Raw genomic sequence first — 22,725 nt, 5'->3', positions numbered from 1 at the left:
AATCACATTACCCAGAGGTAAGTGTACTATTCCAAGTGGTGCAATCGCCTTTTATCTGACGATAATTGGTGACATTTGCAGTGAAAGGAGTATAACCTAGGCAGCACGGTGGCGCAGTGGTAGCGCTGCTGCCTCGCAGTTAGGAGACCTCGGTTCACTTCCTGGGTCCTCCTTGCATGGAGTTTGCATGTTCTTTGCGTGGGTTTCCTCTGGGTGCTCTGGTTTCCTCCCAAAGACATGCAGGTTAGGTGGATTGGTGATTCTAAAAATTGGCCCTGGTGTGTGGGTGTGTTTGTGTGTGTCCTGCGGTGGGTTGGCACCCTGGCCAGGATTGGATTCCTGTGTTGGCTGGGATTGGCTCCAGCAGACCCCTGTGACCCTGTGTTTGGATTCAGTGGGTTGGAAAATGGATGGATGGGTACATTTAATTTGTGCCAGAGCTACCGAAGCTCAACTCCTGTACATTCATTGATTTTGGGCCTTTTGCGCTCCACTGGTCCAAAGGCCCAACATGACTCCAAAATCTGCATACAATGTTTGTTTCTAAATTCTAATATTCTGTGAATGAAAAAAGTAGACTATACAAACTTCATAAAAAAAAAAAAACTGCTAAGTTAACATTACGCATATGAATTTTTGATTGGCTGATGTGAAAAGGATCGAACTATATTGCCTGACACAATAGTTTACATATTTTTTAATGCATTGATCTCTATAAACATTTAGATAAAATATGAAATAGCATTTTCTGTGTGTGTTTTTTTTTTACTGGAGCGTTTCTTTTGCAGTTATGATTTTTTCAAGCATGTACAGACTAACCTACTACACAGTTATTGTTTTATGATGTCTACGTTAAATTTGTAAATAGAGCTGAGCCCACTATTAAGAAAGAAAGTGCTATTTTTTTATCTTAATTCCTCGTTGTAATGCTTTTTCATATTCCTTACAGATTCCTTACAGCCATAACAGGCGGCAGCCTGAAATGGAAGTGGGACGTACCCCGTCTGTGACGTCACACAGGAGGCTGTAGAACGGCGTAGAAATGGCAGGAATAGTCGAGAAACAGGAGACTGAGGGTATAAAAGTGCAAAGACGGTCACCTAAACAGATTACCAGGACAAGACGCTGCTATTCTTCTACTGTCCAAGTGAAGATCTAAGCACTGCTGATTCGACATGTGGTCGTCTTCTCTCTTCCAGCCTTCGTTTAGCACATCGATGGCATTGAGAGTTCCAGTCAGTGCGCTGTGGCCTCAGTCTCAGCTCATTTGTGTTCAAATGGAGAATGAAATGGCGAGGCAGATGGACAACATGAGGAGAAGCGCTGACCTGATGAATCAGCTCCAGCATGTCTTACGGAGAGAGACCCTTGATGCAGAGACAGCTCCCAGCTCGGCTGCACGTAGAGCACCTTCGTGCAAGGTGGAGAAGGACGGACAGCACTTTTCTGCTACTCTGGAGGTGGAAGACTTCACTCCCGAGGAGCTGACAGTTAAACAGGTGGGAAGGAAAGTCCTGTTGAGCGGAAAGAAAGAAAAGAAAGAGGAAAGCGAAGAGGGATCCCACAGTTACAGGTACCAGGAGTTCAGACGAGAGCTCGAGCTGCCAGAAGACGTGAACCCCGAGGAGCTGAGCTGCTCGCTAAACAACGGACAGCTGCGCATCGAAGCACCAAGGATGGCACTGCCCAGTGTGCCCGAGAGAGTGGTGCCCATTAAAAGTGACAAAAAGGGGTGCATTAAGAGTGGAGAGGAGCAAAAGAAGGAGCGTGAAATGGAAAGGGAATGAGCAAATGTTTCAAGTGGACTTTTCGTGAAAAGATGCAGAAAATTGTCTGCCATTGCATTTCAGTTGTATTTTTGTTTTCCTGAGGCTGTGTTTTCTATTAAAAGTTTTGCCTCTCACCTTTGTAAATGGTAAGGGCTTTGTGAGGAGGGAGAAAATGAAAACTTAAGTGTACTTTAAAAAATAAAGTCGTTTTGTAGATAGTTTGTAAAGCACATTGCAATAGTGAAAAGTTGATTTGCTGTGTGTGATTACATTTTTCACAATAATTGCATTCTCCTTTCTCCTGTTAATCTTAAAAGATTGTTTTCAGTTATCCATTTTTCAAGTTTATCACATGGATACATGTGCGGGATACATGTGCAGTAAACCTTGCATTTATTTTTTAATTCCCCGAGGCTGTGTTTCCAATTAAATGTTTTGCATCTTGACTTTTGTAAATGGTTTGGGATATATAAGGGGGAAAATATTTATGTTAAAAAAATAAAATAAAGACGTTATGTACAGAAGATAGTTTGAAAAGCTCATTGCAATTAACAAAACGTTGATTTACTTTTTTCATGGTTGCAATTTTCAGAATAATTGTGTCCTCTATTCAACTCTTAAACTTTAAAAACAGATTCTGTTCTGCTGTTAATTTCTAAAGTTCATCAGTTCATTGTTTGTAAAGTTTCAAATTACCTGATCAACAAAAGTCAGAGCCAAACTGAAATTTGTGAACCGCATACATGAGATGTGCTTGATGTGTTTTTTCAGATAAAAAACATAGGAATGAGAAGTGATAGAATCCAATGTTAATTTATATTGTCTAATGTGTGTTGAGGTTATAATTTAACATTTGAACACAATGTTAAAATGGACAGCAGAAAAGGGCTCTCATGTTTGAGGACTTCAGGAAGAAAACTAATATTCAACCACACAGGGGTTTCAATTGTCTTTCCATGTGTGTGAATATGTGAACACCTTGTGAGAGGCTACTGATGAATGGAGAGTCAAAGTTTGATTATGTGGTCATCATCTGAACATCACTCATTGTTTCGTAGTAAAGTAACACCCAAGGTGAATGCACTAGTGTCTGACACCATATCTGGTTGGTTGTAAACAACTAGGCAAATGTTATGAGGTTCAAAAGCAGTGATTATGCATATATACAATAGTCCATTAATTGGTTTAATTGGTATATGCCTTGCTGAATGATATTTTCTTCCCGGGGGAGGGGGGTTTGGGGGTGAACAGTGCATCCAGCTTATCATTATGGCTGAGGAGACACTGTCAGCAGTACGTTGCATTCAGCACCTGGTCATCACATCACTGGTAGCGACCCTCTGCAGGGCCTTATGACGTCTGCTCAAGATGTGTTTTAGTGTCCCTTTCCACATTCGACAGGAAGGAGTATCAGTCTTGCCCCACAGCTGTAGGTTTGCAGGGTTTGGTAAGATGTCATTTATAGCTTGGATTAGGAATGTAATGCACTGGGGTTCTACGTGCCAGATTGCCTTCCAAGTGATTCTTCCATCAGTTGCACTTTTCCATCTAATCCAAGCTCCCTGATGCATCATGCTTGCCATTCTGCTGGTTCTTTCCTCATCCATTGCTACTCTCACCTCTCCCTGGACAAGCATTCACCACTCCTTGCCATAAACCTTGTTGTACCGAGGAATTGCAAAGTTGGCCAATTCTGACTTTCCCGTTGCAACTGACCCACCACATCCTTGTTCCTCAGTCTTGCTTCAGCCATCTACAACTCCATAGTGGCTCTCCATTTCCTGCTGTTCCAGATCTCGATGCCTGTCCTAGACATATTGGGGTCCTAGGAGTCTCTGTAGTGCACTGTTTCTCTAGAACGGGAGAGCTTATTAGGTGGCAGGACTTTGTCCTGTGCAACGATCACTCTTAAAAGTTCTGTAAAGGGTTGTGTTTCTTTCTTGTCAATCCATTTGCTAACAAAGAGCCATTTCATTCTGCAAAACTTTATTTGCCTATGTAGTTGGTTGTTTGGGCTAAGAGAAGCTCTCTAATCTGAGGAGAAATCTGAAATCTTTAATGTACATTAGGATGCCTATACTGACAAATCAAGAAAAATTAAACTTGGCCTATGTGATTGCATGCAATAAGAGTCCTCTTAAAATCCAGAACCTGTAGTTATTTTACAAGTCTATAATCATGTATTTACAGTTGTTAATGCAGCATGTTATGTTCACATCTATATTCAAGTGATTTCTTAACTATACACATGGATGTCATTTTAGGGAATCAACCTTGTCTGGTCCTATTTTGTCTATTAATTTTGAAGATTGATATCAAAACTTCATTGTTTTATTAAATTGTTTTAAATTCAGTGTTGAAAGTAAACCATCATCTTTTTTCAAAGATTAATTCAGTTACATTGAATTATATCCAGCTCCCTTTTTATCAAGTTCGTTAGTGTAACTAGCAAGCTAAGTTTAGCTGCGATACATAAATGACATGATGGCTGAGGTAGGGAGAGTGTGTGAGTGAGATTGTGAATGGGTGACCTCCTGACTGAAAGGGAGTTGAAAAGAGGATATGAATATCCATATGTTTAGAAAGGTTGTATGTCAGTAGTTTTATAACGTGTTATCCACCTGAAGCTAAGCACGTTTGGCTCAAACAGTATTTGGATGGAAATGGGTTCCTTCTGGAAGAGGTGTTGGTGACACAGGCCATCAGGAGGTGCTTATCCTGTTGTCTGGGTGTGGATACCATAGACCCAGAGCAGTGATGGTAATATTGTGCTGTGATAATCTGTGCAAGTCTTGTATGGGATAGTCGAGAGATTGAAGGATTATGTGATTGGGCAGACAGGTGTACGCCCCTCTTTCTGTCTTCACAGCTTGTGGCTTCAATGCGATGTACAAGGGAAGGAGTGTGATCAAGAAATTTTGAGAAGGCAGACTTGCAATACGCTGTATTCGCTGTGGTGTGTCGTTTAGAACACAAGAACTAATCCAACCATTTCAGGAACATCGCTTTAATGTTGAGATGCCAAAATTTCACATGAAGTAGAATAACTGTACAGGTAGGTGAGTAGGTGTATGTGTGGTTCTAGCAGGCAAACCACAAAATAAGACATTTAGTACATACTGAATGATTTCTGACTATGCTATACACAAATGTGCAATAGGTGGCACTATAGCTTCACACTTTCAACGTAAGGTGTTTGCAATTACAGTTTCAATGTGGAAACGTAAAATATTAACCTAACTACTAATTCAGAACAGTTTTCTCTTCAACGTTTAACACATAACTTCTAAATATGTACATAAGCACATGTGGTCAACAACGCACAAACTTAAACTTTCTCTAGTGGCTCCAGTAGTTCCGGCTTTCACGAGGTACATCTCACAAACGCACATGCAAACGGCTCGGTTTTCACGTGATCATGCCTAAGCACCAGGCACAGGAGCCTTTATTACAAGGAGTGTGTGGCTGGCGTGTCCTGTTAGTCCTAAAGGCCAGTACAGTACCTTTATAGGTAAAATAAGATACGCAAGGTTAGCCTATTCGTTAATCCGCTCCTTGCTAAGTATTACTGGGAATGAGCTCGGAGTGAACCTGTCTTTGGAGGAGGGACAACAAGATAAACCGGTGAGCAATCGAAAGTGGACCTATCTTCCAAAATGTGCACAATTTCCAGGATTTTTATTTTGCCCGTTAAACGATTTTACTGAATTACAGTCTCTATACAAACATAAGACAGGGAAAGAAAAAGATTTCACACCGTAGAAACGCAAGAAAATATTATTTCATCGTTTAGCCCGCCATGCGCCCTCGGCCTCAGTGTTGTTAAATCTACATGTCTTTCTGGTGGCTGCATTCTGAAACACACACATTCACACAGACACGCACACAAACACACACGCACACACACATACACAAAAACTTTTGAAAGCAACGAACGACAATGAATTTTAAATTTACTGTAATTGCTCCAATACTTCTTAACACGGAATATTAACAGACGCGTATTGGCGTCTTTCGCTTTAGCATGACATGTTAAGCCCAGACATATGTTATCAACGTTTGTAGGCTGCAGATTATAAGATTTGACGTCTGGTGTTCTTCCACTCCGATTTGTTAATTTCACAGTGTACACGTAGACAGACCGTTGATGTGGTTTTTACCAAAGTATTTAATCAATTTACTGAAAGAACAGCTCGCAAGTCCGTCATTAGCTCTTGTCTTTGCTGCGCTCGGAAAGTGAAGGGCGGGCAGTTTGTAAGTGAAGTGGACCGCCCATTCTCTGACGTCACGCAGATCCCTCTAGCAGCGCGTGGAAAGTACAAGAACAGTCAGGAAAGATGCGACTGCGACTATATATAAATGCCCAGGAGCAAATCCTAGGTAGACTTACAATCCGAGACGCTGTGATCCTCCAATAACTGTAAAGAAGATATCAGTACAGCCGATTCGACATGTGGACCTCTTCTCTCTTTCAGCCTTCATTCAGCTCGCCCTTGACTATCAGAGTTCCCGTCAGTGCGCTGTGGCCTCAATCGCAGAGCATCTGTACTCAGATGGAGAACGAAATGGCGAGGCAGATGGACAACATGAGGAGAAGCGCTGACCTGATGAATCAGCTGCAGCATGTCTTACGGAGAGAGATCGTTGATGCAGAGACAGCTCCCAGCTCGGCTGCACGTAGAGCACCTTCATGCAAGGTGGAGAAGGACGGACAACACTTTTCTGCTACTCTGGAGGTGGAAGACTTCACTCCCGTGGAGCTGACAGTTAAACAGGTGGGAAGGAAAGTCCTGCTGAGCGGAAAGAAGGAAAAGAAAGAGGAAAACCAGGAGGGATCCTACAGTTACAGGTACCAGGAGTTCAGACGAGAGCTCGAGCTGCCAGAAGACGTGAACCCCGAGGAGCTGAGTTGCTCGCTAAACAACGGACGGCTGCACATCGAAGCACCAAGGATGGCACTGCCCAGTGTGCCCGAGAGAGTGGTGCCCATTAAAAGTGACGTCTCGGGGCGCCTTAAGAATGGAGAGGAGGAGAAGGAGGAGAAGAAAGAGTGAGCAATTCAGAGAAATTATTGAATCTTTGAATGGACGAGTTTTTCCAGTGGACATTTCATGAAATGATGCAGAAAGGTTTCTGTCATTGTGTTTGTTTTAAATGCTGGGTACTTATGCAGTGAACTTTGAATTTCATTTATTTGTTTTTCCTAAGGCTGTTTTCTATCAAAAAGGTCTTCCTCTGACTGTTGTAAATGGTACGGGATATGTGATGGTTTGAAAATGAAAGCAAAAGTGAACGTTAAAAAATAAATAGATGTTATGTACATAGTTTGAAAAGCGCATTGCAATAAAATGTTAATTTACTTTTTTCTTGTGGTTGTATGTTTCAGTATAAATGTGTCCTCCATTCTCTTAATCTTTAAAAGTAGATTGTTTTCGGTTATCCATTTCTTAATTTCCTCACTTCATTGGCTGTAAAGTTTCAAACTAATTAATAAAAGTCAGTGTCAAGGTGAATCTTGTGTACGATATTCATCAGATGTGCTTAATTTGTTATTTTTTAAGGGTAAAGACAGTGGAATGAGAAATGCAATCTAATTTACAGAATATTATCTAATGTGAGTCTAATGTATAATTTAATATTAGAACCCAGTGTTAACATGAACAGCAGAAGAAAGTTCTTACCTCTGAGGAATTCAGGAATAAGACCAATACTCAACCAGACAGGGCTTTCATTTGTCTCTCCATGTGTGTTTGAACACCATGCGAGAGGCTGCTAATGAATGGCGAGTCAACAGTCGTTTCTGTCGTCAACGTTTGACCCTCACTCTGTGCTTCATAGGAAAGTAATGTTGATGTGTAATGCGCTAGTGTCTATCAACATATTTATTGTGTGTAAAGAATTTTTCAAATTGTTTGAAGTTTAAAAGTAGTAATTATGCATACAGTATATACAAAAGGCCATTGATTAGTTTCAGACGTCAATGTATTTTTTAAACATAATGTAACACATAAATTAAAACCCTTTAGACACGGCAGTAGTTTTTGGAAAGCCCAGCTCATACACACATCAACATGGAGACTAATTGGGAATTTCAATTTAACATAACCTGCAAGTCTCTGATCTAGAGATGGGGAGAATATTCAAAGTCCTGAAGACCTGTAGATCACAAGATCAGATTACAAGCAGGAATCTGCATCTCATTAGGTGTGCAGTTCCTCGTCCAGTGACACTATCACTCTAAATTGTTTTTTAATGGGTTATGTTTTTACTTGTAAAACCATTACTTGGTAAAAAAAAAAAAACATTTCATCATGCTAAGCATTGTTGTCTGCCTAGCACAATAATAACCTGAAACCTGAAGTATATGTGTGTTCATGTAACAGAAGTCAGTTTGAAATCAAGAACTCAAAAGTATTTCATAAATCTGTTTTGATCTATACACAGTTATTCAATCATGTTATATACAGATCTACATTAAAGTGCTTTTGAAGCTTACAATTTTTTAGGCAACCAACCATGTTCAATCTGGCATGTTTATTTTGAAGAATGATACCAAAAATGTCATTTTTTATTAAATGATTTCAAATTATTATTTTTAGGAATGAATGTAAACCATTTCCTTTACTCATAACATTATTTCACTGCTGCCATATACATTTTCTTTTTAGCCTCAATTACTAAATGAAAATAGAAAAAAGCTGTAAAAGTAGTATTCATGTGATTTAGTTTGGTTTTCAAACTTTCTGTATTAGAAATCTCAAAATTGTAGAATTTACCCTAATAAGAAAATTTTAATTGTGTCTCACATCAGCTATTGTACTTCAGAGTTTTAAAAAATAACAGAGCACAGATGAAATTTGGCTTTAAAATATGTTGGTAGAATTTTATTTAAAGAGTTATTTACTATATTTACACTTGAATATGTTATATTGTTATATTATTAACAAGGTACTACCACAGCACGAGAACTTAAGTAAATTTTTGGTATAGTTATGTAAATAATATTTTATTCCAGTCCACTTTATTTGAATTAACATTTACCAGCTGTTCCCTGTGGCTCCATTCGCATAGAAGTTAAACAGGACAAACTTTAAAAATCAATAAACAAACAGGAATCGCTATAGCTAAGTGGAGTCATGGTTGTGGTAATGTGCCTCACTTGTATTACCAGCAATAGAAAAAAAAATAGTTTTGTGTCCTCTATAGGGTTATTAGAGAGGCATTTGTTGGAAAAAATGGACAAAAAGTATGAGGAGTAAAATCTTGTCTTTTTGTCCATTTACAAAGTGCAGAGGGACAGCTTAGCTGATTATATGAGCGCTTCTGGGGAGCGTTGCTGTGGGTCTCGTGTAGAGTGAAAAGACGGCTTTGCCTTTGACCGGCCAGGATGGGGTTTTCTGTTTTCCACTCTTGCGTGTGTCTCCCACGACCTCAAATCATATTAAGGAATATCATCTATTGTTAAATTCTTCTCCGTACTTGTAATATATTTATTTTTATACTTTATTGAGGATTACTTGTGTTCTGTTCTGTGTATTGTATTGTTTTGACCCCCTTCTTATTGACACCCACTACACACCCAACCTACCTGGAAAGGGGTCTATTTTTTAAATGACTTTCCCAAGGTTTTTTCCATTTTTTCTCAACAAAGACTTTTTTTGGGAGTTTTACCTTGTCTTCTTAGAGAGTTGAGGCTGCATGGCTGTCAAGAGGCAATGCCTGTTAAAGCCCATTGAGGCACTTCTTGTGTGATTTTGAGCTAAACAAAAATAAATTGTATTGTATAACTCTAGAAGAGTAAGAGAAAGTGTGAGGTGCTTTAATATTCGCTTGCCACTTATGGAAGGGATCCCGTATCTGCAATTTTCTGGGCAGTAGCTCAGGGAAAGGAAAAAAAGAACAAGTGCTTACTTATAGTTTTAGGAGAGAAGCGCAGTTGCGTCTCAACGGCCGGCACAGCTATGTGCGCATGAGCCGGCTGCTTCTATTTTGTCCAGCTGAAGTTGTGATCTCAGTTTTTAATCAACACCCAGAGCTCGTGGTCATAGGTGTGGATAGGGATACAGATTGACTGGATTTGTCTGAGGATTTAGTTACCACCTCAACACCATGAAATGGTACAAAGTCCCAAAAGCTGTTTCTGCTACTCTGTTTTACTGGTCAATTTCACAATCACATTACCCCCAGGTAAGTGTACTATTCCAAATGGGGCAATTGCTCACCTTTTATCTGAAGGTAATTGGTGACATTTGCATTGAAAGTAGTACAACCTCATATTTGTGAATTTCCCCTTGGGATTAATAAAGTATCTATCTATCTATCTATCTATCTATCTATCTATCTATCTATCTATCTATCTATCTATCTATCTATCTATCTATCTATCTATCTATCTATCTATCTATCTATCTATCTATCTATCTATCTATCTATCTATCTATCTATTTGGAAGAGATGATTCTCATGCCATCCAAATCATAATTTATTGCAACCCTCTGAAGTGCACACCAGAGAGCACAGTCAGACACAGCATCAGGACATTATCTGTAAACAGCAGAAATGCAAATCGTAAGGTTCCCATTTATCCTTTTTATAATTCATAGACTAAAAATGAACCCAGTATTCCCATAAATCCTTCAGGTTTATATTTCACTTTTTCATAATGGTACTGGAAACTGATAATGTGTTCCAGAGTAATAATACATGTTGGATATAATACTATTTCTTGTCTTATTACAGTCCAATACCCACATTGAATAAAATCAACTTAATGTTAAGTATATGAACAGGATTCTTCTTCAAGAAATACAAGGATCAAATGGGGTCTGATTTTATACAGAAGACCCTTTCTGGTTAGTAATTTTTCTGGTAACTTCCATAAAACTGGTTTCCTATGGATAACAAACTCAGAAGCCCACATGATTAGCCAACACAGCCCTGAGAACCCCTGAGGCACAATGATCCACTCAGCCTAAAACCCATAATGAAATCATTCTCAAGAGCTAAACTAGTGGCTTAAACTGGTGTCCCAAGTCCTTTCAACATCCTAATATGAGCAATACACAAGTGCAACAGGTTTTAATACGAGAACTCGTAAACCTAACACATGTTTATATGGAGTAAGGTCAGTTTAATGAAGCAGTGTATAATTTTGTTTAATAGTTATATACTGTAAGCGCAAAGATCCATTAGGTCATTGCCTCAGTGTAAATCATTGAACTTTGCTGGCTTTATTTCAACATAAATGAATGTTTAATATCAATATTATGTAAAATTAATATCACTTGAATTCATTACTGCCTTGATAGGCTAAACCGTCCCATAATGATGTAATGAAATAAGAGTTAATAGAAATCAAATGTTGATTGCTTGTCATCTACAATATAATACAGTTTTGTTGTGAGTGTATCTGGGTCTTGTCTCACTGAACAATCTGTTTGTTCAGTTTAACTTTGGTTGCTCTGTCAGTTTTGCTTTGATCTGATTGACCAGTTTTACTTTGGTTTCTCAGTGGTAGAGAAGAAGACATGATAGTTTAACAGTGCAAAGTTCAGTTCCTGATTCTGACAACTACAATGATAACTTCAACAACAACAAATTAAATAAATTAGAGTGTGTTGCTAAATACTAATGATGCGCTACCCCATTTACCCTCAAAGATGGGAAGTGTTCACAATTATACAACTGCTGTATTCATAGTGGGTAGTAGAGGCCTGTCTACTGCCAGTTGTCAAAAAGTGAAAAGGCAGAGTCTCACAAGCAGGCTATACACCAATAGGAAAGACAATAAATATGCTGGGAAAGATAGGTTTATACACCAGAGGATACAAAGTAGAGGCACAGGAGGAATGCTGCAGATACACATAGTGTAAGACAGCGTGAACCTTGCAAAGATACTGAGTAGAGGCACAGGACTAGTGCTGCACGTTCAAGCATGACAAGACAGTCACAAAATCACCAGCAAAGAACTGCACGGTTAGCTGCTGATATTCAGAGGTAGAGACAGGTGGTAAACAGAATGGCGCAAACCTGCCTTTTAGCATTACATGACCATACCGATGATGTGCAGCAGTAACACTTTGATTTGAATAGTAACAAATGTTTATATTGCAGAGCTATGAATTTCCGGGAGAGGCTACAATAACAGGTTGCTGTCATGAAGACCAGGTAGTATTGCGATCTGTAAAGGTCTCAGACCTGTTCCAGCAGTTTATGTCAGGGACACATCTCCATTCCAATCATTTCATGTGGAATATTCGATCAGTTAACAGCACATTGGCATTTACATCCACCATCAGGTTATGGGCTATATTGTTTTAGGAGAATTTGTCATGTTTATCAAAGGGAAGGTACATTGCACGCTCTGAAGACAGTTAATGTCATTTTTTATTTGTCATTCAAAGAGTCAGCAAGGGCAAGAGGCTGGATCAATGATGATCAGGAGTGGAATATGTCTAAGGAAGACGTAATTGTATTTAACATACCCCCCTCAGCTTTGACTGTTGTTGGCATATACAGTATACTGTATGTCTGTTTGCTGTACCACGAAAGACAGTTGTACTGTTTGATAAAAATAGTCAGTACCTGAGTGATGATTATGTATGGCAGCAAGAGCGTCAGACGCAATGATGCAACCACTTTCAGAGTCTAGAAGTGCTTGAAATGCACAGGTTCTTCAATGCACATGGTAATCATTATGGTGACTTGCATCTAATGACACAAACAGCTATAGAGGGATATGACAATCCTGCACACTATTTTGATGTGCTAATAGATCATAAAAATGATGAATTGCCAGCAGAGCACCACTTTGACGAGATCATGACATCTACAGGAGATGAGAAGAAAAGCTTCAGGTGTTACTTTTTAGAGGGGCCAGGAGGTTCAGGTACAGCATACCAGTACAATACACTGCTGAGCTAAGTCAAAAGAGATGGGGTATAGTTTTACCAGTGGTCTCTACTGGTATAGCAGTTAATGTGATAGTAGGCTACAGGTCATACCACTCAATATTCAAACTATCAATAGCATTGCCAGTGATTTCAACATCCAGAATGAGGATGACATCTCCTGGCATGGATTTGTTGAGAAAGTCATGGTGAAATCTAGGTGTATTTTTAATTGGCTGATGTGATACAGATCGAATTAAAACGTCGGACACGATAGTTTACAGATGTTTTAATATGTTAATTTCTATAACTATTTAGATAAAATATGAAATAGTATTTTGTGTTTTTTTTTCACTGGAGCGTTGCTTTTACAGTTATGATTTTTTCAAGTATGCACAGACTAACCTACTACACAATGTTATTGTTTATGATGTCTACGTTAAATTTGTAAATGGAACTATTAACAAATAAAGTGATGTTTTTTTATTCCTCGTTGCAATGCTTTTTCATAGGCATTACGATCCGTTACAGCCATAAAAGACGGCAGCCTGAAGTTGAAGTGGGACGTACCCCATTTGTGACGTCACACAGGAGGCTGTAGAAGGGCGTAGAAATGACAGGAATACTCGAGAAACAGGAGACTGAGGGTATAAAAGTGCAAAAGCGCTCACCTAAACAAATTACCAGGACGAGACGCAGCTCTCCTTCTACTATTCAAGTGAAGATCGAAGCACTGCTGATTCGACATGTGGTCGTCTTCTCTCTTCCAGCCTTCGTTTAGCACACCGATGGCATTGAGAGTTCCCGTCAGTGCGCTGTGGCCTCAGTCGCAGCTCATTTGTGTTCAAATGGAGAATGAAATGGCGAGGCAGATGGACAACATGAGGAGAAGCGCTGACCTGATGAATCAGCTCCAGCATGTCTTACGGAGAGAGACCCTTGATGCAGAGACAGCTCCCAGATCGGCTGCACGAAGAGCACCTTCGTGCAAGGTGGAGAAGGACGGACAGCACTTTTCTGCTACTTTGGAGGTTGAAGACTTCACTCCCGAGGAGCTGACAGTTAAACAGGTGGGAAGGAAAATACTGTTGAGCGGAAAGAAAGAAAAGAAAGAGGAAAGCGAGGAGGGATCCTACAGCTACAGGTACCAGGAGTTCAGACGAGAGCTCGAGCTACCAGAAGACGTGAACCCCGAGGAGCTGAGCTGCTCGCTAAACAACGGACGGCTGCACATCGATGCACCAAGGATGGCACTGCCCAGTGTGCCCGAGAGAGTGGTGCCCATTAAAAGTGACGTCTCGGGGCGCCTTAAAAATGGAGAGGAGGAGAAGAAAGAGTGAGCAATTCAGAGAAATTAATGAATCTTTGAATGGACGAGTTTTTCCAGGGGACATTTCATGAAATGATGCAGAAAGTTGTCTGCCATTGTGTTTGTTTAAAATGCTGGATATATATACAGTGAGCCTTGCATTTAAATTCTATTTTTTTTTTTCTTGAGACAGTTTCCTATTAAAAGTTTTGCCTCTTGTCTTTGGTAAATGGTATGGGCTATAAGGGGGAAATAATGAAAAAAGTTTACTTAAAAAAAAAGAAAGACGTTATGTAGATAGCTTGGAAAGGTGACTGCAATAATAAAAAGTTGATTTACTTCTTTTGTGGTTGAATTTCTCATAATAATTGTTTCCTCTATTCTCTTGTTAGTCTTTAAAAACAGATTGTTTTCTATACATTTCTGAAGTTCATCAGTTCGTCGTTTGTAAAGTTTCATAATTATTAATCCATAAAAGTCAGTGCCAAAGTGCAACTTGTGAACCGCATATGAGATATGCTTAATGTGTTTTTTTAGTAATAAGACAGAAGAATGGGAAGTGAAGCCATCCAATCTAATTTATATTGTACAATGTGTGCTGAGTTTATAATTTTAGATGTAACCTAATGGTAACTTGAAGAGCATAAGGGGCTTCTCAACTATGAGGATTTCAGCAAGAAAACCAACATTCAAGCATACATGGGTTTCATTTGTCACATGTGGGAGAATATGTGAACACCTAGTGAGAGGTGGCTAACGAATGGAGAGTCAACGGTAAATTCTGTGGTCATCATTTGGCCCTCTCTCAATGTTTCAGAGTAACATAATGTTAAAGGGAAAGCACTGTCGTCCTGTATGGTTGATTTTAAACAAATGTGCAAATATTGGTCAGTCCTATCAGGGCAAGCTGGTTTGAGGCCTCTGACAGAATAACAACATCTGGTCACAATGATGGTGCCGTGATACATGCCAGAAACCAAAGTTTCTTGCTCAGGTCTAATATCATCCACCAGTCCTGTGCTGTGGAAAATAGACCTACTGTAGCTTTAGTATGTGGTTTCAAGTGCTCTCCTCCCTTGCTGAATTTTATATTCTTCCTTAGGGGGACAGTGTAGCCTGCTTATCAGTATCGCTGAGGAGACACTCTCAGCAGTTGCCTTCAGCACCTGGTCATCGCACCACCAGTAGCGACCCTCTGCAGGGCCTAGGACAGCTGCTCAAGATGTGTTTGAGTGTCCTTTTGCCAGAACAGTGTGGACAGAAAGGGATATCAGTCTTGTCCCACAGCTGTAGGTTTGCAAGGCTTGGTTTGATGTAATTTACAGCTTGGATTAGGAATTTAATGCACTGGGGTTCTACATGTCAGATGGCCGTCCAAGTGATTCTTCCATCAATTGCACTTTCCGATCTCATCCAAGCTCCCTGCTGCATCATGCCTGCAATTCTGCTGGTTCTTTCCTTGTCTGTTGCTGCTCTCACCTCTCCCTGGACAAGCAGTCACCACTCCTTGCCATAAACTTTGTTGTGCTGAGGCATTGCAAAGTTGCCCAATCCTGAACTTACCATTGCAACTGACCCACCACAGCTTTGTTCCTCAGTCTTGCTTCACCCAGACACTTTGGGGTCCTTGGAGTCTCTGTAGTGCATGGTTTCTCTAAAATGGGAGACCTTATTAGGTGGTAGGACTATGTCCAGTGCAATCATCTCTCTTAATTGTTCTTGGTTGTATTTCTTTCTTGTAAATCCATTTCCTGACAATGAGCCATTTTAGTCTGCAAAACTTTATTTGTATATGCAGTTGGTTGTTTGGGTTAATAAAAGCTCTCTAATCTGCGGAGAAAACTAAAATTTCTAATGTACATTAGGATGCCTATACTGACAAATCAAGAAAACCTGAACGTGGCCTATGTGATTGCATGCAGTAAGTCCTCTTAAAATCCATAAACTATAGTTATTTTACAAGTCTATTGTCACATATCCAGAGCTGTTAATGGAGCATGTTACATACACATCTATATTCAAGTGATTTCTTAACTATACACATGGATGTCTTTTTAGGGAATCAACTTTGTCTGGTCCTATTTAGCCTATTAATTTTGACAAATGATATCAAAACTTCATCTTTTAATTGTTTTAAATTACATATTAAATGTAATCCATCCTTTATTTTCAAAGATTAATTCAGTTCCATTTAATTATATCAAACTCTCTCTTTATGAAGTTCGTTAGTGTAACTAGCAAGCTAAATTTAGTTGCAGTACATAAATTGCATGATGGCTGAGGCAGGGAGTGTGTGTGAGATTGTGAATGGGTGACCTCTTGACTGAAAGGGAGGTGAAAAGAGGATATAAATATCCATATGTTTAGAAAGGTTCTATGCCAGTAGTTATACAACCTGCATTTTAGAACGTGTTATCCACCTGAAGCTAAGTATGTTTGGCCCGGCAAGTATTTGGATGGAAATCGGTTTCCTTTGGAAGATTTGTTGGTGACACAGGCCATCAGGGGGTGCTTAACCTGTTGTCTGGGTGTGGATACCATAGACCGAGTGCAGTAATGGTGATATTGTGCTATGAAAAACTGTGCTGGTCTCATATGGGATGGTTGAGAGATCGTAGGATCACTTTTTTGGACAGAATTTGAATGCCACTCTTTCTCTCTTAACAGCTTGTGGCTCTGTTGCAATGTACACGGAAAGGAGTGTGTGGCAAGTGTGTCCTGTTAGTCCTACAGCCCAGGACAGTGCCTGTATGGGTAAAGTAAGGCACAGCAAGGATTGTAACTCATTAATTAAGTTGCATTTTGCTCTTCTCTTTTATTACACTTGGGACCCTATATAGTAAGTTAGAGTTCACATGCTGTAGCCAAGGTTAGCCTATTCGTTAATCCGCTACTTGCTAAGTATTATTGGGAATGAGCTTGGAGTGACCCTGTCTTTGCAGGAGGGACAACAAGACAAACTGGTGAGTAATCGAAAGTGGACCTATTTTCCTAAATGTGCACAATTTCCAGGGATTTTATTTTGCCCGTAAAACGATTTTACTGAATTACAGTTTACACAAACATAAGACAGGGAAATGAAAAGATTTCACACTGTAGAAACGGAAGAAAATATTATTTCATCGTTTAGCCCGCCATGCGCACTAGGCCTCCGTGTTGTTAAATGTACATGTCTTTCTGGTGACTACATTATGAAACACACACACACAGATACGCACGCACACACACACAAAAACACACACAAAAGCTTTTGAAAGCAAAGTACGACATTTAATTTGAGATTTACTGTAATTTGGTCCTACAGTAATTCACGCGGAATATTAACAGAGGCTCCTTGGCGTCTTTCACTTTAGCATGACATGTTAAGCCCAGACATATGTTATCAACGTTTGTATGCTGCTGGTTATAAGATTTGACGTCTGGTGTTCTACCACTCCGATTTGTTAATTTCACAGTGTACACGTTGACAGACCGTTGATGTGATTTTTACCAAAGTATTTCACCGATTTTCTGAAAGAACAGCTCGCAGGTCCTTGCTTAGCTCTTGTCTTTCCAGCGCTCGTGAAGCGAAGGGCAGGTAGTTTTTAAGTAAAGTGGCGCTCCCATTCTGACGTCACACAGACACCGCTAGCAGCACGTGGAAAGTACAAGAACAGACAGGAAAGCGGCGACTGCGACTATATATAAATGCCCAGGAGCAAATCCTAGGTAGACGGACAACAGGAGACGCTGTGATCCTCCAGCAACCGTAAAGAAGATATCAGCACTGCCGATTCGACATGTGGTCCTCTTCCCTCTTTCAGCCTTCATTCAGCTCGCCCTTGACTATTAGAGTTCCAGTCAGTGCGCTGTGGCCTCAGTCGCAGATCATCTGTACTCAGATGGACAACATGAGGAGAAGCGTAGATCTGATGAATCAGGTCCAGCACGTTTTACGGAATGAGATCGTTGATGCGGACAAAGTTCCCAGATGGGATGGACGTCGAGCACCTTTTTGCAAACTGGAGAAGGATGGGCAGAAATTTTCTGCTACTCTCGAGGTGGAAGGCTTCACTCCCGAGGAGCTGACAGTCAAACAAGTGGGAAGAAAGGTAATGCTGAGCGGAAAGAAGGAAAAGAAAGAGGAAAGTGAGGGGGGATCCTACAGCTACAGGTACCAGGAGTTCAGACGAGAGCTCGAGCTGCCAGAAGACGTGAACCCCGAGGAGCTGAGCTGCTCGCTAAACAACGGACAGCTGCGCATCGAAGCAACGGACAGCTGCGTATCGAAGCAACAAGGATGGCACTGCCCAGTGTGCCCGAGAGAGTGGTGCCCATTAAAAGAGAAACCTTGGGATTCGTGAAGAGTGGAGAGGAGCAAAATGAATGCGGAATGGTAGAAGAATGAATGAACATGTGAATTGAGGAGCCTTTCCTCAGCTTTTCCATTTGACTCTTAAAATGATGCAGAAGGTTTGGTCAATAATTCAATTTATTTCAAATGCTGATGGATATGCATTATGCATTTATTCAGAGTTATTAACCTTTAAAAAGTTTTTGTTTATTTTTTAAATATATTATTTTTGCAAAGAACATATTGAAATGATTTTGTTGAAAGTGTATAGTTTACATGGTTCTTTCAATAAATTAAATATCCTTTTTAACTTTTTTGTATGCTGCTTTTTATCGAGTTCAAACGTTAGATGAAAAATAAGTGAAGTAATTCATATTTTTGTTTTCTTTTCTGTGCTTTCGAAACTCATTTGTTTGTGACGTGATCAAAAAATTCAAAATTCTGAACAGTTGGCAGTAAAGGAAATCCACAGTTCACTACATGTTTGCCAATATTTGATTTACTAGGCGGCTGCAGATGACCCTGAGTGAGAATATACTGTTCTGAGTCTACAGAGCAAACCTCAGTAATTTATAGTAAAAAGATTCAGCAGAGTCCTATTGATATAACATTTAGTGTACACACCTTGCATATTTATTTTTCTTTTATATATTTAAATCAAGTTGTAATTTTGCTAGTGATGGAGGTGAAATAGGGGACAAGCTAGGGTGCAATCTTTGGGGGTATGCCAATTTAGGAAGACATTTTCTGTTTGTTTCGGGCTTTGCATGCTGTTTTCAATGTGCACCTTTCTTTATTCAGTAAAAACATATTTTATGTTTGTTTTCTAAAGCGATGCCACTATGATTTTCGAATTCAGAGCCCTCCTTTTATGGAAGTGATCATGTTTGGTTTATGAGTGACTAAAGAGAAGAGACTCTCTCCAAAATGTTAACAGTCTTTGTTTGGCCTCATGACCACTGTTGGAATGTGTTGGGTGGATGTTTATGAGTCCAGTCACCAACTCCATGCAGGAAGGTGATTTATCATCAAGATCATCTGGACATGTACAAGGGTTGTGCTCTTTTGCAATCTAAACCCATGACTGCCACAACACCTTTAACAAGGCCTGAAACAAGTGTTCCTACACATCCCTGTGGTGATAGTGGGCTGTCCAAGTGGTGACTTATGTGTTCAAATTAAACTAAAAATAAAAGTTTTTGATGGGCGGGCTTATTGTCTTTACTTTATCATTTCCATCCATCCATCCATCCATCCATCCATCCATCCATCCATCCATCCATCCATCCATCCATCCATCCAGTTTCTTAAACCTCTTATGCAGGACAAAGTTTTAAGGAAGCTGGTGCCTATAACCTGAAATAACTGCAAACAGAACAGGGACAAAACCTAGACAGGACATGAATCTATCACAGGGGGAACACACAAATAATCACACACACACATACTATATACATAGACCCACAAATATAGAATAGCAGCAATTTTAACAATGGTGTCTCATCTAACTTGGATTTTTTTCGACTTTGTAAGGAAACTGGAGCACCTGGACAAAATGTAGGTAGGGACTTGGGATACATTTTTGTCAGAGAGTTCAGGTGCAGGGATAACTAAGGGTTCTTTATGTTCGTTATTAAACAGGCTGCTTACAAAGAGTGTCCAAAAACACATTGAAAGCATCACAAAGTGGCTCTTCAAATGTTAATTTTCATAATTTTTGGGGAAATGCATTTTAGTGCCATAATCATACTTGGAATTCTGGAGTAACCAGGTAGCAGGTGTAATGTCACGCAGCACTGACTAAATATATTTCATTGTTAAGTGAAAAATATACTTAAACTTTGGTGAGAGTGAAAACAGATAGTGTGCAGTTTATAATGTTTAGAACCCCAGTGGTGCTCCTTCCTCTTCAACATTGTAAGAATTTTGAGGCTAAATAATAAAAGTGAAGGAACTCTCTAATCATTAGATATCTGAGAGATGAAATGCTTCTGTTCTTCTGTGGTATGGTATGCTATTCAAATAAATGTCCTGCCTCCATTATGTGAAATGTTCTAAAACTCACTTTGTGTGATAATGTGGATATTGTGAGCTACAGTGGCAGGTTATCATACCTCACACAAGAGACTATGTCTGCTATACTTTGAAATGCAGTCTCTCTCAAATGTAGTGGGATTTTCCTTATTGCTCACACTTATTATTATTATTATTATTAAACCTTGCCTATAAGCTTGTCAACAAGTGATATGAAAATCCAATAAAATAAAGAAACTGTTTTTGGTTGAAAAAGATAAACCAAAGCAACAGTCATTACTCAGTGAGGATGAAGCTAGATTGCCATATTCACAGTTTGGTTCTTCTCCTGGAAACATTTTAGATTGTTTAATCGGGATATATGAGCTCAATAGAAAACTGTAAGTAGAAAAACTCATTGTGTTGCACATATGGAACATGAGTGTATTCTGTACATGGCTGTCTTCCACTCCTTTTCTGAAATGTTAAGTGAAAGTGATGTATCTATCAGTCAGGGATGTCTTAATGCATGGGCATGCTGGGCAGTTTCCTGCAGAACCCACAAGCAAGGAGGCCCCATGCTAATCCATGTATGTTGTGACTTGCTGAGTGGTTGTGTATGTAGGGGTCCTAGTGCACTGCGTTGCCCGGGGGCCTGTAATTCTGTTAAGACAGCCCTGTTATCAGTATATTGCTAAAATACATGAGTTGGGCATTGTGAGCATATCAGTGAACAAATTAAATGGATTTTGCAAGTCAAGTGACATGAGATTTTCTCATTAATATTTCTGATATTTATTGTCACTCTCAACCTTAACCAAAATCTAGCAAATCATCTTCTTACAGTATAAAATACAATACCGTGCATGTCCTTTTGTCTGTGAGGGATTTTAAATCACTTGTAGCTGAAAAACCGTTTGACCCAGTGACCTGAAATTTGGTACAAATATACTATGTGACCTCTACTGTCTGCTTTTGGGTGATGATTGACCTCCAAAGTTATTCCTCTTTTTCATTTTATTTTATTTTGTTGTAGAATCAGCTTTTGGCAGTTGCCATTAGGGCGGCCGTGCGGCCCATGCGTACAGAAGCTGTTCTCATCTATACCACCATTGACGTCACTTCCCCTATCTCTTCATATTTTAATAATTCTTGAGGCAGATTTAAGACATAAGTGCCACCTTAAGTGAAAATTTTAAGAAAACGTACTAAGTAATTGCCACAGAAACTCTGACTTAATCAACATTACCGCGAAAAGATGCTAACTAAAGAAGAGAAGAAGTGGGCGGCTAGGGTGGAGAAAAGAAGTGCTGCTCAGGAAGCAGAAAGCGCATCAACATCTGAGCAAACGAATGCTAAACGTATAGAGAAAGAAGATGAAAACTATGTCGAGTGTACTGTATTTACTGTACGTTATCGTGCATTACGCCATTACTGGTCTTTCAATAATGCATTACGTTTATTATCGCTAAAACATGTGGTATTTGTGTACAGATTCGCTTAGAAAAAAAGCCGTGTTCTCTGTATTGATTATTTAGTGCCGACTCTGATGTAAGCAATTCGTCTACACCACCTATCCAAATAAGAGGAAAGTTTAAGTGCCAGTTATTATCCAGAATGTCATGAGATTTCAGATTAATTGTTTTAATTGCACCACAAGATGGCAGCAGTGTTTCAAATTTCTTAATAAAACTTAGCGCCTTCAAACGATATAACACTATGTAATAATCCTTATCATTTAATAAACGCATATAATTGCAAAGTTATTTTAATTTAAGGCGACGTTTTGAAGTTGATCGAATGATATCCACATCATGGGTAACATTTAATTTGTGCCAGAGCTACGGAAGCTCAACTCCTGTACTTCCACTGATTTTGTGCCCTTTGCGCTCCGCTGGTCCAAAGGCCCAACATGACCCCAAAATCTACATACAATGTTTGTTTCTAAATTCTAATATTGTATGAATAAAAAAAGTAGACTATACAAACTTCATAAAAAAAATATCTGCCAAGTTAACATTACGCGTGTGTATTTTTGATTGGCTGATGTGAAAAGGATCCAATTAAATTGCCCGACACGATAGTTCACGTATTTTTTAATGTATTTATTTATATAAACATTTAGATAAATATGAAATAGTATTTTGTGTGTGTTTTTTTAACTGGAGCGTTCCTTTTGCAGTTATGATTTTTTCAAGCATGTACAGACTAACCTACTACACAGTTATTGTTTTATGATGTCTACGTTAAATGTGTAAATAGAGCTGAGCCCATTATTAAGAAAGAAAGTGCTGTTTTTTATTTTAATTCCTCGTTGCAATGCTTTTTCATAGGCATTACGATCCGTTACAGCCGTAAAAGACGGCAGCATGAAGTTGAAGTGGGACGTACCCTGTCTGTGACGTCACACAG

At 39.4% G+C, this 22,725-nt stretch overlaps 4 protein-coding genes across 4 annotated transcripts; all 4 read left to right on the top strand.

Annotated features, from left to right (window-relative positions):
- The first annotated feature begins 1,043 nt into the window (after positions 1–1,043).
- LOC120536997 (heat shock protein beta-11-like) lies at positions 1,044–2,173 on the top strand. The gene has a single exon (XM_039765587.1). The coding sequence runs from the start codon at positions 1,176–1,178 to the stop codon at positions 1,785–1,787; it is 612 nt and encodes a 203-aa protein (XP_039621521.1). The 5' UTR covers positions 1,044–1,175; the 3' UTR covers positions 1,788–2,173.
- Positions 2,174–6,063: 3,890 nt separating this feature from the next.
- LOC120536999 (heat shock protein beta-11-like) lies at positions 6,064–7,220 on the top strand. The gene has a single exon (XM_039765589.1). The coding sequence runs from the start codon at positions 6,221–6,223 to the stop codon at positions 6,821–6,823; it is 603 nt and encodes a 200-aa protein (XP_039621523.1). The 5' UTR covers positions 6,064–6,220; the 3' UTR covers positions 6,824–7,220.
- A 6,105-nt stretch (positions 7,221–13,325) lies between these two features.
- On the top strand, positions 13,326–14,216 carry LOC120537001 (heat shock protein beta-11-like). Its single transcript, XM_039765590.1, has one exon. It carries the CDS (start codon positions 13,405–13,407, stop codon positions 13,996–13,998), a length of 594 nt encoding a protein of 197 aa, XP_039621524.1. The 5' UTR covers positions 13,326–13,404; the 3' UTR covers positions 13,999–14,216.
- A 3,134-nt stretch (positions 14,217–17,350) lies between these two features.
- On the top strand, positions 17,351–18,426 carry LOC120537003 (heat shock protein beta-11-like). Its single transcript, XM_039765592.1, has one exon. It carries the CDS (start codon positions 17,747–17,749, stop codon positions 18,308–18,310), a length of 564 nt encoding a protein of 187 aa, XP_039621526.1. The 5' UTR covers positions 17,351–17,746; the 3' UTR covers positions 18,311–18,426.
- The last annotated feature ends 4,299 nt before the right edge of the window (positions 18,427–22,725 follow it).

This window comes from Polypterus senegalus, chromosome 10, assembly GCF_016835505.1.
Source record: "Polypterus senegalus isolate Bchr_013 chromosome 10, ASM1683550v1, whole genome shotgun sequence".
NCBI classification, from domain to species: Eukaryota; Metazoa; Chordata; class Cladistia; order Polypteriformes; family Polypteridae; genus Polypterus; species Polypterus senegalus.
Note: the sequence above shows the minus strand (reverse complement) of the source record. Positions and strands in the feature narration are given on the sequence as shown.

Bases quoted from the DNA above. Each gene is read 5' to 3' on its own strand.
- LOC120537001 (XM_039765590.1), top strand. From the start codon at position 13,405: ATGTGGTCGTCTTCTCTCTTCCAGCCTTCGTTTAGCACACCGATGGCA.
- LOC120536997 (XM_039765587.1), top strand. From the start codon at position 1,176: ATGTGGTCGTCTTCTCTCTTCCAGCCTTCGTTTAGCACATCGATGGCA.
- LOC120536999 (XM_039765589.1), top strand. From the start codon at position 6,221: ATGTGGACCTCTTCTCTCTTTCAGCCTTCATTCAGCTCGCCCTTGACT.
- LOC120537003 (XM_039765592.1), top strand. From the start codon at position 17,747: ATGTGGTCCTCTTCCCTCTTTCAGCCTTCATTCAGCTCGCCCTTGACT.